General features: G+C 38.8%; 5 protein-coding genes, 2 long non-coding RNA genes and 3 other non-coding genes across 18 annotated transcripts; 5 read left to right on the top strand and 5 right to left on the bottom strand.

Annotated features, from left to right (window-relative positions):
• Positions 1 to 17: 17 nt before the first annotated feature.
• AT1G11905 (B-cell receptor-associated protein 31-like protein) lies at positions 18 to 1,780 on the bottom strand (the record flags this gene model as incomplete). Of its 2 annotated transcripts, NM_001160856.1 has the most annotated exons (3): positions 340 to 688; positions 896 to 926; positions 1,322 to 1,604. In NM_001160856.1, 3 exons carry the CDS (start codon positions 1,602 to 1,604, stop codon positions 340 to 342), a joined length of 663 nt encoding a protein of 220 aa, NP_001154328.1. The 2 variants fall into 2 exon arrangements, with proteins under 2 accessions (NP_849648.4, NP_001154328.1); NM_179317.6 differs by lacking the exon at positions 896 to 926 and having other exon boundaries at positions 18 to 722; positions 1,322 to 1,780.
• Positions 1,781 to 1,873: 93 nt separating this feature from the next.
• Positions 1,874 to 3,441, top strand: AT1G11900 (Tetratricopeptide repeat (TPR)-like superfamily protein). Its single transcript, NM_101061.3, has 2 exons — positions 1,874 to 1,991; positions 2,353 to 3,441. Exons 1-2 carry the CDS (start codon positions 1,932 to 1,934, stop codon positions 3,394 to 3,396), a joined length of 1,104 nt encoding a protein of 367 aa, NP_172654.2. The 5' UTR covers positions 1,874 to 1,931; the 3' UTR covers positions 3,397 to 3,441.
• Positions 2,644 to 3,367, bottom strand: AT1G04917. The gene has a single exon (NR_138799.1). It is a non-coding gene; the product is annotated as an other RNA (long non-coding RNA).
• A 16-nt stretch (positions 3,442 to 3,457) lies between the features above and the next one.
• On the bottom strand, positions 3,458 to 5,805 carry SEC22 (Synaptobrevin family protein). Its single transcript, NM_101060.4, has 6 exons — positions 5,672 to 5,805; positions 4,866 to 5,088; positions 4,418 to 4,578; positions 4,180 to 4,326; positions 3,955 to 4,031; positions 3,458 to 3,810 (listed from the first exon to the last, which is right to left on the bottom strand). The coding sequence occupies exons 2-6, from the start codon at positions 5,051 to 5,053 to the stop codon at positions 3,727 to 3,729; spliced, it is 657 nt and encodes a 218-aa protein (NP_172653.1). The 5' UTR covers positions 5,054 to 5,088; positions 5,672 to 5,805; the 3' UTR covers positions 3,458 to 3,726.
• AT1G04913 lies at positions 5,069 to 5,502 on the top strand. The gene has a single exon (NR_138798.1). It is a non-coding gene; the product is annotated as an other RNA (long non-coding RNA).
• A 295-nt stretch (positions 5,806 to 6,100) lies between the features above and the next one.
• Positions 6,101 to 8,857, top strand: AT1G11880 (transferases, transferring hexosyl groups). 3 transcript variants are annotated; one of them, NM_101059.3, is made up of 8 exons: positions 6,119 to 6,574; positions 6,658 to 6,763; positions 6,892 to 6,984; positions 7,097 to 7,292; positions 7,659 to 7,837; positions 7,921 to 8,150; positions 8,225 to 8,385; positions 8,489 to 8,857. In NM_101059.3, the coding sequence occupies exons 1-8, from the start codon at positions 6,235 to 6,237 to the stop codon at positions 8,651 to 8,653; spliced, it is 1,470 nt and encodes a 489-aa protein (NP_172652.2). In that variant the 5' UTR covers positions 6,119 to 6,234; the 3' UTR covers positions 8,654 to 8,857. The 3 variants fall into 3 exon arrangements, with proteins under 3 accessions (NP_001320480.1, NP_172652.2, NP_001320479.1); NM_001332009.1 differs by lacking the exon at positions 6,658 to 6,763 and having other exon boundaries at positions 6,101 to 6,574; positions 6,914 to 6,984; NM_001332008.1 differs by having other exon boundaries at positions 6,129 to 6,574; positions 7,921 to 8,385.
• A 152-nt stretch (positions 8,858 to 9,009) lies between these two features.
• AT1G04903 lies at positions 9,010 to 9,333 on the bottom strand. The gene has a single exon (NR_143390.1). It is a non-coding gene; the product is annotated as an uncharacterized misc_RNA (transcript).
• Positions 9,166 to 9,325, top strand: U1.10. The gene has a single exon (NR_138797.1). It is a non-coding gene; the product is annotated as an other RNA (small nuclear RNA).
• Positions 9,334 to 9,541: 208 nt separating the features above from the next.
• Positions 9,542 to 9,694, top strand: U4.6. The gene has a single exon (NR_138796.1). It is a non-coding gene; the product is annotated as an other RNA (small nuclear RNA).
• SRS (Seryl-tRNA synthetase) lies at positions 9,547 to 12,805 on the bottom strand. 6 transcript variants are annotated; one of them, NM_179316.3, is made up of 10 exons: positions 12,463 to 12,805; positions 12,241 to 12,392; positions 11,906 to 11,999; positions 11,682 to 11,830; positions 11,491 to 11,583; positions 11,035 to 11,214; positions 10,782 to 10,948; positions 10,541 to 10,675; positions 10,372 to 10,465; positions 9,547 to 10,281 (listed from the first exon to the last, which is right to left on the bottom strand). In NM_179316.3, the coding sequence occupies exons 1-10, from the start codon at positions 12,665 to 12,667 to the stop codon at positions 10,006 to 10,008; spliced, it is 1,545 nt and encodes a 514-aa protein (NP_849647.1). In that variant the 5' UTR covers positions 12,668 to 12,805; the 3' UTR covers positions 9,547 to 10,005. The 6 variants fall into 6 exon arrangements, with proteins under 6 accessions (NP_849647.1, NP_001321931.1, NP_001321932.1 ...); NM_001332006.1 differs by having other exon boundaries at positions 9,791 to 10,256; positions 12,463 to 12,765; NM_202083.1 differs by having other exon boundaries at positions 9,824 to 10,281; positions 10,372 to 10,445; positions 12,463 to 12,716.
• Between the last annotated feature and the right edge of the window lie 3 nt (positions 12,806 to 12,808).

Genomic DNA, 12,808 nt, shown 5'->3' with positions numbered 1-12,808 from the left:
TGAACTTATGAGAAATTATAATGACAACCCACTTGCAGCGACTGTATACGTATATGGAAGGAAATAAGAACCAATTCGAGAAGTTTTTGTTGCGAAATGAACAAGTTACAACGAGTTACAGTTTCCTATAGCAGAAGAATTGATTAATTTCTACCTTAGCTAAACACTTAAACAAGAAGCAAACCTATACTTGTTTTGTATTCTCTGATCTTTCCCAATCATCTTCCATGTTAACAAGATGCGATAACACCAAACCACAAGCTCCTGATATCAAACTCGAAACATATATATTCAGACGGCAGAATCGCAAAGAAGTTTCAAGTGTTGGAATAAGGTCTCTCAAGTATTCTTTTTGCTGCTTGAACGCGAAAGTTTCGAATCCACAGTGTGCAATTGGTCTCGCAGCACCTGGTTTTCCTCAAGCAACCGGTTAAACTCAATAAGGAACCCTTCAGATTGCTTCTGTAGAGCAACCGCACTAGTTTTCTCGGTACGGATTTCTTTAGACCTTGCCTCAAGCTCAGAGTCCAGCTGCTCTTGCCTTTTCCGAAGGGACGTAATTTCTTCCATCAAGTTTTTAACTTCATCTAAACCTCTGGCCTTAACACCTTCCAATAATGCTCCTTCCTTCTTTATAACTTCCATGTTCTTCCTTCTTATGCGTAGCTCCCTCATGTAATGATGCAGCCTGTCTATCATTAGCCCAAGGAATAGAAAACCACCTGGAAGAAACACACACAAATAAGGTTTACCAAAGCAGAAGAGAAACTTCCAATGAACAAAGAAACCAAACTAAAACTTGGAAAGCTGATTCCAGTTTCCAACTAACAAAACCCTTAATTCACTATAGGGATAACTCCAGAGCTAAACAATCACACTAGCAAATAAGGTTTACCAAAGCAAAAGACAAAGTTCCAACACTCGAACTGAAACTTAAAAAGCCGACTTCAAATAACAAATCCCTTATGGGACTATATGGAACCTTCCACAGCCAAATTGACTGAAGTAGGTTGAATCAAAGAATCAAAAGCAGTGACAAATCGAAAATTCAAGAGCTAAACCATCACACTAACAACACCAAATACAACTTATCCACCTATATTAGACACAAGTTAAGATCCAGCACAGTGATGATCACAAACATTCAAGAGATTGCAACATCCACAAGTTTCTAAAACAATCATAGATCTCAAAATATGTCACTAGAACCAGTATTACTAAAACAAATTGGTAAAAACTGAGAGAGAGAGAGAGAGAGAGAGAGAGAGAGAGAGAGAGAGAGAGAGAGAGAGAAGAACGAAATCGGATCCAAGGAGCTTACCCATAAGAGTCGATTCAAGGAGATGCTTAGCCATGATAACCTCATCTGTAGGATTCACTACACCATCTTCGATCCAACGCTTCTGGATCCCCATCATATTGTACACGCTCGTCACCAGAAGCACAATAACCGTCGCAGAAACCGTCTGAATCACCACCGGTCCACGACCACGCTTGGAACGATCCAAGCTCATAATCAACAGCTTCCTAATCGGCGTCTTGAAGGAAAGCGCCATTATCACAACAACCTCGAAGAGAACAACAGCGAACAGTAATTGCTGCATCGTCTTTGATCTCAGAAGCGATAATGTGATCGTCTAGGGTTTTGATAATTTCTCCGAGAAACAAAATTCAACAGCGAATTTGAAGAACTTTCCTCGTCGGAAAATACTAAGGAGGAAAGTTGAAGTCGTGAGGAAATTAATAAGCTGTCAAATAACATTTTGCTTTTTAAATTTTCGTGTATTTATCTTATTGGTCCCTGAGGTTTAAGATGGTTTCAAATTGGCTCGATATTAACTAATGTGTTAATTGTAACCAAAACTAATTCCCTCAGAAATCAAAAATCTGAAAAATGTCACAAGCAGAGAGGAGATAGATTACCGAGGAAGATGATGAAGTGGTCGATCGTTAAGAGAATCCCCGTCTATGGAGGTTCCTTCATTTCTATGGTATGAATTCCAAAAATCCAGAACCGTTTTCGTGATTCATGTTATGCTCTCGTTGTTGTTTTCTGATTGTTACTGCTCAGCGAGTTTCTTCTATCAATGTTTGATTCGATGAAGATGCGAAATTTCGAACCATTGCTGTTCTTCTGAGTTTGATCGTTTTTTAGTTTCGGGGCTTTCACGCTTCAGCTAGTGTTTGATTACGAAGTTTTCTGATTAAATGTGTGAGTTTTTTTGTAGTCATCTCGAAAACTGAGAAATCCATTTTTATAGATTTACATTGTTCATAGTTATATGTGGAAGTTGATGATTGATGGTGATTCTGCAAATTGATGATTTGGTTTTCTGTTTATTGGCATTGCAGAAACATATGATGTTAGTTCCAGCTGATTTGAGCTGGAGCTGCTCGTTCTCTGGTATGCACTCTTTGATAAACACTGGAGAAGAAGACGAGGAAGAACTCTTGAAGAAGATCGTTAACCATAGTGAAAGTGGTTCAAAGATCATCAGCAAAATCGATTATACGAATCTTGTTGAGAAGTTTACAAGAGATGGAAATCTCTCTGGAGCATATGACTTGTTACAGTCTTTACAAGAAAAGAACATATGTTTGCCTATTTCGGTTTTCAAGAACCTTCTTGCAGCGGCGGGTGAGCTGAACGATATGAAGCTTTCTTGTAGAGTCTTCAGAGAGGTCTTGATCTTGCCGGGTAAGGAACCATTGAGTTCAGATTGTTATCTCAACCTTGCTAGAGCATTCATTAACACGGATGATTGCACGTATTTGACGAGTCTGCTTAAAGAGATATCAGAGTCTTCACTTCCGTATAGGTTAATAGTAATGAACAGAATCATCTTTGCATTTGCTGAAACTAGACAGATCGATAAGGTTCTTATGATACTTAAGGAGATGAAAGAGTGGGAATGTAAACCAGATGTGATCACATATAACTCGGTTTTGGATATCTTGGGACGAGCTGGCCTTGTGAATGAGATTCTGGGGGTTTTGTCAACGATGAAGGAAGATTGTAGTGTATCTGTAAACATCATTACTTACAACACGGTGTTAAACGGGATGAGGAAAGCTTGTAGATTCGATATGTGTTTGGTGATATACAATGAAATGGTTCAATGTGGAATTGAACCAGATTTGCTAAGTTATACAGCGGTGATAGACAGTTTGGGTCGATCTGGGAACGTTAAGGAATCGTTGAGGCTTTTCGATGAGATGAAGCAGAGACAGATTCGACCATCGGTTTATGTCTACCGAGCTTTAATCGATTGTCTGAAGAAGTCAGGAGATTTTCAGAGTGCATTGCAGCTTTCAGATGAGTTGAAGAACACTTCCTCATTAGATTTGGCTGGTCCACAAGATTTTAAGAGACATTTGAGGTCACATAGACGCTAAAATAGCCTGTGTAAACTCTTCAGATTTTGTTAGATATATGTATGAAATCAAACCCAATCCGTTTTACTTTAATTGTGGTTCTAATTCAATTTAAAAGAAGCCTGAGAAAATGACAATGAAGGTTTGAAAAGAGTATAATGGATGATACTATGACCAGTCTCATAAAGTTTGCATACTACAGAAGTACAAAATGTGTCAAAGTTTCTCTTTGAAAGAAAGAAGATATTTTGGGTGCCGGAATCTGAGACTTGAGTCCGGTAGGGGAGGTCGACATATGTCTGGAGAAGTCCGCTAAATTACGAAAATAGCCTTAGATTCCTCCTTTTTTTTTTACCATAGCTTGTTCTTGACCCAGAAAAGGAGGAAGACTACACCGAACACAATTGCGACTGGTGCCCATTTTCGGATCAAAGCCTGGTCAACCAAATTCAATGTTTCATAACCATATGTTAACTATCTAAGCTACAATATGTCAAGCTCACAAGGAATGAGAGCATCTCATAGCCGTGTGATCAATGTTGCAATGTGTAATATAAGGTAATATACAATCAAACTCACCTGACGGTTCAAATCTTTAGCCTTATCAGCATATATACGAGATTCAGATGTTAACCGGCTCGACATCTCGCTCACCTCTGCATTAAGAAAAAACAAGAAGAGAAAATGGCAAATGATAAGCATATTGCTCAGCTGATTATAACAAACGCAAAACTAGTGTTCCATTTCTCCTTATTCTAAAAGCTTAAATAATGATCATAGGAGAAGTAATGGATGTTGACTTACGGTCCAGCTTTTCACCAACACCTAAGACTTCTTGCACATTCCGGGTCATTATTTGATGAACCTCATAGAGTTCATCATTCAACTTGGCGATGTTTCGTTGCGTACGAGTGTCTTGGTACAGTTTCTTGGTTTTCTGTATGAATGTATCTACAAAAAAAGGCAAAGTGGAAAAAGAGTGAATCCAGAGAGGTATGTTTCCAAGATACTGAATGTACAGAAAAATCTACACTACACATACCAAATTTAATAAAGGCATAAGGCCGAGCAGCTGTTTCAATGTTAGGCCCATTGACACGTTCAAATTCATTCTTGAGATCTTCCAGGTATTGGAAAGCGAGTTTCTTTGGGTAAGAGCGGTCACACATTGTCAAGTAGCAAACACGTCCTTCTATGATGTAACTAAAGTTTTCTGGTCAAGGAAGCATACATATCTGGTCTTTCTTAAACTTTAGCTTTGAGATACAAGCATACTAATATGACAACGTAGATTTCAAACATAATGCAAGAGGATTGAAACGTGTACTAAGCCAAAAACTGGTAAAAATGTACAAGGATGTCAAAAGTGTGAATCTTAAGTAAATCAAAGTAAACTTTCTACAATCCTTATTATATCTATCAATCAACAAACTTTTGCAGCAGAAACTGAACTAATAAGGAATGAAGAAAAAACCAGAGGTTAAGGATACTGGAAAACATAGGGGCCAGTTTCAACGGACATTCTTGAAGCGTCATTTTGACCTCTGGACAGATTCTTAAACAAAGCTTTGACCTGTTGTTTATACATATCTGAATCCGGTAAGTCACGTCCATCATCGAGCCCCTCAGCTAGAGGTAACCCATCAGTAACACGAGCTATCAATGTCATTTTCACCATCTTTGCCTTATTACTTCTCCAGTAATAAAAATTCACTGCAATTATCACAAATTTCAAAACAAGAATATGAATCCTGCAACTCACTAAAATCACAAAACCAATATTTATCATCAAGACAGAACATGTAAGCCAGGTAATTGAAACACAGATGCTTAAAACTTGGGTTCTGTAAGAACACACAATACTCTAAGAAGATGAATTATTTTGATTTTTCAACAATGAGTGTTCGAAATAGCTTATCTCTATTTGCATTCAGATATTGAACAAGACGAACTATTCAAACGTGAGATTCAAATATAGCAGAGAACATCAACCTCAAAGAAAATTCTATAATCAAAAGCTTTCGTTTTCTACATTGTGACAATTCACCACCATCAAATCCAAAGTTTATAACGAATTTCAGCATAATCCACATTCATCATCTACGGAAAGAAAATTAACGATCTAATAACAACATCAATACAAGACATCAAACGGAAAAATTGATTCAAGAGCTACACAGTAAAGTAATATCTTCAGAACGTTCTCAAAGTTCCGATCCCAAACGGAAGCAAATCTCATACAAAATTGAACAAATGTAAAACGTAAAATTAGACTTGAGCATGGATTTAGAGAAACCTGATAGGAGATTTAAAATTGCTTCTGCTCGATTCAAAGATCTGAGAACCAGAGGAAGACGATGATCGAAGGAAAGAGAAGTAATTTGTTTTTTTTTTCAATTAAAGGGTTTATCAAACAAAGGGACTAAATGATTATTTATTGATTTTCTTTTCTTTTTTTGTCTGTTCGAAATTTAATTTATGGCGATCTACGTTTTGCGATTACCAATTACCAGCCCTCACGTGATTGGGCTTATGACGCGTTTTGTTGACATGTCTTGATGACGTGGCTCGTTTAATTAGCTTCACAAACGCTACATTCATCTTAGCGTTTTTAAAACTGGATTGAACCGATCAAAGCGTCTTAATGACCCGGATAATACCGGAACAATTTTCTAAAACCGGTGACTTTCCCTTTTATTGAACCGACCGGTTCATTTATTAAATTGAAACTCTCTTTTACATTTAGAGAGTAACACATTCTTCTCCGACGAGAAGATCGAAAATCACAAATCGTCACCGGACTCTTGCAATCGAGAACCATCTGTCGCCTTTTTATACTCGAATACGAGCTCGTGATCAATGGCGAAAGCTTTGGAATCAAACTCGAAATCAAGGAAAGAAACCATCTTGATCAAATACGCCATCTTCTCGCGACTTCTCGTTCTCTTCTTAACCATTTTGTGGCGGAGCTTACTCCAACCGTACGATACATCCGCTGCACTGAATCCTCCTTGCTTGTATCACAAAGAAGATTCTTTTCCGTTTCTAGTAGCCAATGCAGCTTCGAGATCCCTTGAGAACAGTGTTGTCTGGGACAGTGTTTATTTTCTCCGAATCACAGAGTGTGGCTATGAGTATGAGCAGACTTACGCCTTCTTGCCTCTGCTTCCTTTCTTCATCTCGCTTCTCTCTCGCACAGGTTTTGTAATTTAGACATCTACCCACTTGATTCCTTACTTTGGTTGTATCATTCCGGTAGTAACTGATTCTTTTTGGATTCAGTTTTTGCGCCTTTGGTTCCATTGATTGGTCTTCGAGCTGTGATGGTGTTGTCTGGTTTCACTGTTAGTAACTTGGCGTTCATATTTGCTGCTATCTATCTATTTAGGTACTTCTTTGACATTCATCCTAAATCGATTATTGTGTCTAGAAATAAGTCAAGTCAAGAGTCTTTTGAGCTCTACAAGCTAATGCTGTTTGCTATTCACCGTGTCTTACACCAGTCGTTGCTAACAGGGTTTCAGTTATTATCTTGAAGGATACTGAAGCATCATTCAGAGCTTCGATTATCTTCTGTTTCAATCCGGCGTCCATATTTTATTCGTCAATGTAATGTGTTTAAGCCAATGATCTCTTAAGTTCATTTGCTGAAAGTAAATATGTTCAGTCTTATCAGAATGGTAACTAACTGAAGACCAAACTGTTTCTTTGTGACTTTCAGATATTCAGAAAGTTTGTATGCTCTTTTCTCTATTGGAGGAGTGTATCACTTGTTATCTGGTACCAGCAATGTAGGCGTTCTTTGGTTTGCTCTCTCAGGCTGTGCAAGGTCCAATGGAATTCTTAATGCTGGTTATATCTGTTTCCAGACAATGCATCGAGCATATGAAGCTTTATATCAGAAACGGCGTGCTTATGTAAGTTATACATATTTCATTCAAATTTCAGAACTATTGCTGCAATTCAAACTCCGGATTTTTTCGGTAGTATGCTTAATCTGAAACATTCTATTTCCTACAATTAAGATCCTTCTAGAAGATAGAAAAGGAGAACTCGAACAATTTTTAGTTACTTTGTTCTTTATATCTCTATCTGATGGATTCCTACTTAACTGTTCTGCTGGTATGCTCTTTAGTTCATGGTTGCACTGGAATAGTTTCTTGATTTAGTATGTCTCAAATCACATCTGCTTGGTTAATCATGTAATGATTAAAGCCTGTCTCTTTAACTTGCTGTCAACTCTTTAAAGGTATGGTAGCCTAATGATTCTTCTCGCTACCCAGTTAGCTATGCAGGTTTTTATTGCTGGATTTCTTAGATGCATATGCATTTGTCTTCCTTTTGTCGCATTTCAAGCATACGGATACTATAACATCTGCCATGGACATACGCGTGATGAAGTGAGGCCTTGGTGCAAAGGAAGGATTCCGTTGCTGTATAACTTCATTCAAAGTCATTATTGGTTAATACTTTGAACACAAACCTTTTCTTGTTCTTGTAAATTTTCTTTCTTATATTTGATTTAGAGATTCTTGTTTCTGACAGGGGAGTAGGTTTCCTTAAATACTTTCAGTTTAAGCAGCTCCCAAACTTTCTGCTCGCATCCCCAATTCTCTCTTTAGCTGTGTGTTCGATTATGAGTTACATGAAGTCTCGGCCTGAGCTCTTCATATCGCTGGGGTTTCAAGCCACCGAGAAAGAAAAGAGATCTGCTGCCAGACTTTATTCTCTGAAGGATGCAGTTGAACCAAGTGTTAAAACTTCAACAAATGAAGGTATCAGTTTCATCGTTGTTATATAATAGTTCCAAAATTAAACGTTGAGTGATTCTCTCTGTTTTCCTGAGTAGGAAACCATGACATTAGGCAGCGGAAACCTAGCAGTAAGAAGGATGTGACTGGGACCAAAGTGGCTCCAGAAAAATCAGGATACCTTTCAGCTGATGTTTTCCCATTTATCGTACACTTGAGTTTTATGGTAACCACGGCGTTCTTCATCATGCATGTCCAGGTTACAATCCTCAATGGCATAAACAGAATATAATATACATAATTTTAGATGAGATTAAGGTTTTAGTGAGACTGTCCTCACGTTTGTGTTGTGGTAATTACAGGTTGCAACAAGGTTCTTGTCAGCAAGCCCTCCACTTTACTGGTTTGCATCGTCTTTGATTGGATCTCCAAAACATAGTAAATGGGGGTACTTGATATGGTCATATTGTGCAGCCTATATCCTTCTTGGTACTTTGCTCTTCTCAAACTTTTATCCCTTCACTTGATTCATGGTTTTCTCAGTATCATTGGAGTACTAATACGTGGATATAACTTTCCTAAAGGCAAAACTATCGGTTTCTAGTGATGTAAATACAGAGAACCAACTGTTTTTTTTTTCTTTTTCTTTTGTTCTCTGCTCAGTGCTCACTGTGATCTCGTTTGGCAAGACATTGATATGTTCTTTGTGGTCTGTTTGTAAAAGATTTGACATTGAGGTGACTGTTTCAGTATAAGTACTAGTTAGATCAATGATTGTTTCAGTATAAGTACTTGTTTTGTTTCTTCGTTATACAAGTAACAACTACGAGACATTTGATTGGGCCCTAGATAGAGAGCATCCAGCCCATGTGTATAGAGGCACAGAAACTCATATGTAAGAGACCAGCACGTTGTTTGATACCAGTAACTTCGAACGGCAGGATGTTTGTAAGTGATAATAATCCCACATTGCTTAGCCTAGAAATAATGACTGGGACACAGGAGTATAAATAAAGAAGTGGCTGGAACGAGCAAATCACTTACCTGGACGGGGTCTACTCGTGATCAAGATGACGAGTGGCCTAGGCTAGTGACCGGCCTGCACTTTGTCTGGGGTGCTTAGCTTAAGGTCTTCCCTTGAGGAAGAGCCTACGTCATTATTTGTGGCAGAGGGGGTTTGCGTTCGCGCAGCCCCTACCATTATTAGTCTTAATTTTTTTTTATGTAAACTATTTAATTCCTAATCTTGTTATCTTTCAACATTTATTATCTAAATATCTTCTCGGGAATAAATGAATTTTTGAGAACTTGAGTCGATTTGTTTTAGGTAACAGAGTCCCACATCGGAAGTAAGTATCAAGTTGATGGGTATTGTGTGACTATATAAGAAAGAGGCTTTGGTTGAAGCTAAAGTATCTTTGCGCTTGGGGCAATGACGCAGCTAATGAGGTCTTAACCGAGGCGCGTCTATTGCTGGTTGAAAACTATTTCCAAACCCCCTCCTAGGCCTAAGCTTGTCTTGGGCCTTCGAGAATTTCTGGAAGGGTTCCCTTCGGGGTAAAGCCCTACAATTCTGTAGTTCAATATTTAGTTTGCAATTATCAAACACTTCTTTTTAGTAAGACATAATCTGACCTCAGTTATTTTTAGAAGAAATACCACGATCCACATGTATTTGCATTAAAAAGAAACCTGTTAATGTATACTTCCCTTTCGTTATTATTGAATCAAAGAACATCGGTTATGATGATATAAACTATAAATGGTATGTTCTGAGACAAGAACACAAAAAACTCAGCGCCTGTGAAAAGTATAATGAACAAAACCTCAAGTACAAGAGGAATCACAGCAAGAATTGCAAAGAGCTAACCATTAAAAACTACTTGTGCTTGGGTTTGATGAGTTCAATGCCTCCCATGAAAGGCCTCAGGGGCTCAGGGATCACCACAGATCCATCTTCTTGCTGGTAATTCTCCAGCAAACACACCATCATCCTTGGGACGGCACACGCAGTCGCGTTTAGAGTGTGGACAAACTTAGTGGCTGGAAGATTCGCTTTCCCTTTCTTAGGACCCGTCTGAGGCGGTTCAGATGGGCGGTAACGGATTCCCAGTCTTCGACTTTGGTAATCTGTGCAGTTTGATGCGCTTGATATCTAATTCAGAAGTTAAAGCAGCAAGCTCAAAGTAGAAACTAGGATTCCATTCTGGTGGTCCGACACAAATGAATAGAGTTTGTTTTTTACCTCGCCAAATCGTCCTAAACCGGGCATCCATGCTTCAATGTCAAACTTGCGATATGCTGGAGCGCCTAAATCGGCTGTGGCCATATCCAATGTTCTGCAAAGATAAAGTTTAAGTGAAAAAAAAAAATCTCTGGTAAGAGGAAATCGGGTTTAAAAGTTAGTTTCTTACTTAAAGTGTAATCCTAGAGAAGTGAATAAATCTTCTTCGATCTGAATGAGTTCTTGGTGGAAGGATTCACTATCTTCAGGTTGGCATATGACGAACATCTCTGCTTTGCTGAACTGATGAACTCGGTAAAGACCTCTGCTCGAAATCGAGAAAGTAGGATGTTGAGTAAAACCTGTGTATAAATTGAAGAAGCCAAAAACATGCAGATGCTACAAGGAGTAAACCCTTTCGTCAAACTTACTTTGTGGCAGCGCCAGCAGCACCCGCTTCAGTACGGAAGCAATGAGAGAATGCTATATATTTCAAAGGCAATGCTGATTCAAGAAGAATAGAATCCATGTGTATTCCTCCTACGGGAATTTCAGCGGTACCAATGAGACATTGGTCAGTTCCATCTATCGAATAGACCTATTCAGAAGAATGGAAGCATGATTGGCAACAAACAAAAAACGTTGACTTATCAAACAGAGCAAACACACTAGTATTGCAGAAACCTGAGTATTATCCCCACGAGGTTGGAAACCGCATTTCTCAACAATAGAAGATCTCACGATTTCAGGAGTCGTTAGGGGGGTATAACCCTTCTTCATGACTTGTGATAATGTCCAATTAAGAAGAGCCATCTCCAATAGAACTGCCTCATTCTTCAGATAGAAAAACTTTGAACCACTTACCTGCATGAGTGTAAATAACAAGGAAGTTACTTCAACTTATCTCCTTGATTAAATATACCGGAAAACCAAAATATTTGGTCATCAATCTAATACTTTACTGAAGGAGGTGATCGTTCACCTACTCAAGTGAACTCTACAATATGAAGTAATCAAATGTTCAGTCTAAATACAACTGCACTAAAAAAAAGAAAACCAGCAGCTACGCAAGATGCCAAATCTGATCCAACAACCTACAAACTGTGCTTTGGTGCCTATGAAATAAGACAAAGTGTATACCTCAGCAGCAGAGTCAAAATCAATGAGATCAAGATCCTTCCCAAGCTGAAGATGATCCTTTATTGGAAAACTAAACTCACGTGGACTACCAACCTACATAAGAAAATTATGAATGTTTTAAGAAAGACCTTTGACAGCAAAATGCCTTCGTCAACGCAAGAGTTGAGGGAGTTCTGACAAAAGTAACTTACCTCCTGTCTAATTGCCGATGAATCCTCTCCTCCAACAGGAACATCAGGGTGAGTCATATTCGGTATAGACTGTGCTACATGTTGGAGCTCATCTTTAAGCTTCACGAGGTCTTCTTCCAGAGTAACAAGACTTTCCTTAAGATTTTTACCTGAAGGCAAAAACGCTCTATGATATCTCAGTACAGAACACAGACTAACAAACAAAATGGATATTCCTCATTTACCTTCTTCTACGAGTCTCTCACGTTCTGATGGCTCCAGCTTCCCTTTCATCTTTTTGGCAACGTTGTTTCTTTCCTCACGAAGCCTCTCAACTTCCTGCTATCTGCAATCATTGATTAGCTGAACCGAGAGAAAAGAAAAACAATTTAATCCAATCTCTCAAATCTAGCCAGAGACTAGAAACTAATACTAAGTAAACTATCCATAAACTAAGAAAACAAGAAGCTTTTTGCAACTTTAACATTTCTTTTGAGTTCTTCTTCCTCAAAGTAGCTGACTTCACATATTTTCTACTACTAAGAATCCCAAATTCGAAGAGAGTAGAAGATTAGGTAACCTTTTGGAGATTGACCATGTTCTCATAAAGCTGGAGCACAGCTTCCAAATTAGCATTCGAATTCCTGTTCCTGATGTTGATTTCGACTGCTTCCTTATTGTCCCTTATCCATTTGAAATCAATCGCTGCCTTCCACAGAGGCCTTGCTGCTACTAAAAAGGAACGAATCAGCTTTGCATTCAAAAGCAATGCCACGAGGTAAGAGAGGGTAAACTGGAATACCAGAGGAATCGGAGGTCTGTGTGGCCGGAATATCTTGTACGGCGGCGGAAGCGGAGAAAGCTCTGACAAGGAGAGGCTTATTACGGGGTTGAAGATGGCGGGAAAACAAACCTAGGGTAAGAGTATTGGTAAATGGCTTGAGGAAGAGGCGAGAGGAGAAGGTTACAGGAACCGCCGCTGCGAGTCTCAATTTGTGTAAACCCATCGCCGGAGCTTCTCTGCTGACGAAGAAGACACGACGACGACGACGATTTAGTTTTATCTTCTGCTGTTTTGCGGATTGCTATTTAAACGTTGTCGTTTGGATCTGTTAACTGGTTTGACTTGCCACGTGTTTCTTTATGAT

This window comes from Arabidopsis thaliana (assembly GCF_000001735.4).
Source record: "Arabidopsis thaliana chromosome 1 sequence".
NCBI classification, from domain to species: Eukaryota; Viridiplantae; Streptophyta; class Magnoliopsida; order Brassicales; family Brassicaceae; genus Arabidopsis; species Arabidopsis thaliana.
Note: the sequence above shows the minus strand (reverse complement) of the source record. Positions and strands in the feature narration are given on the sequence as shown.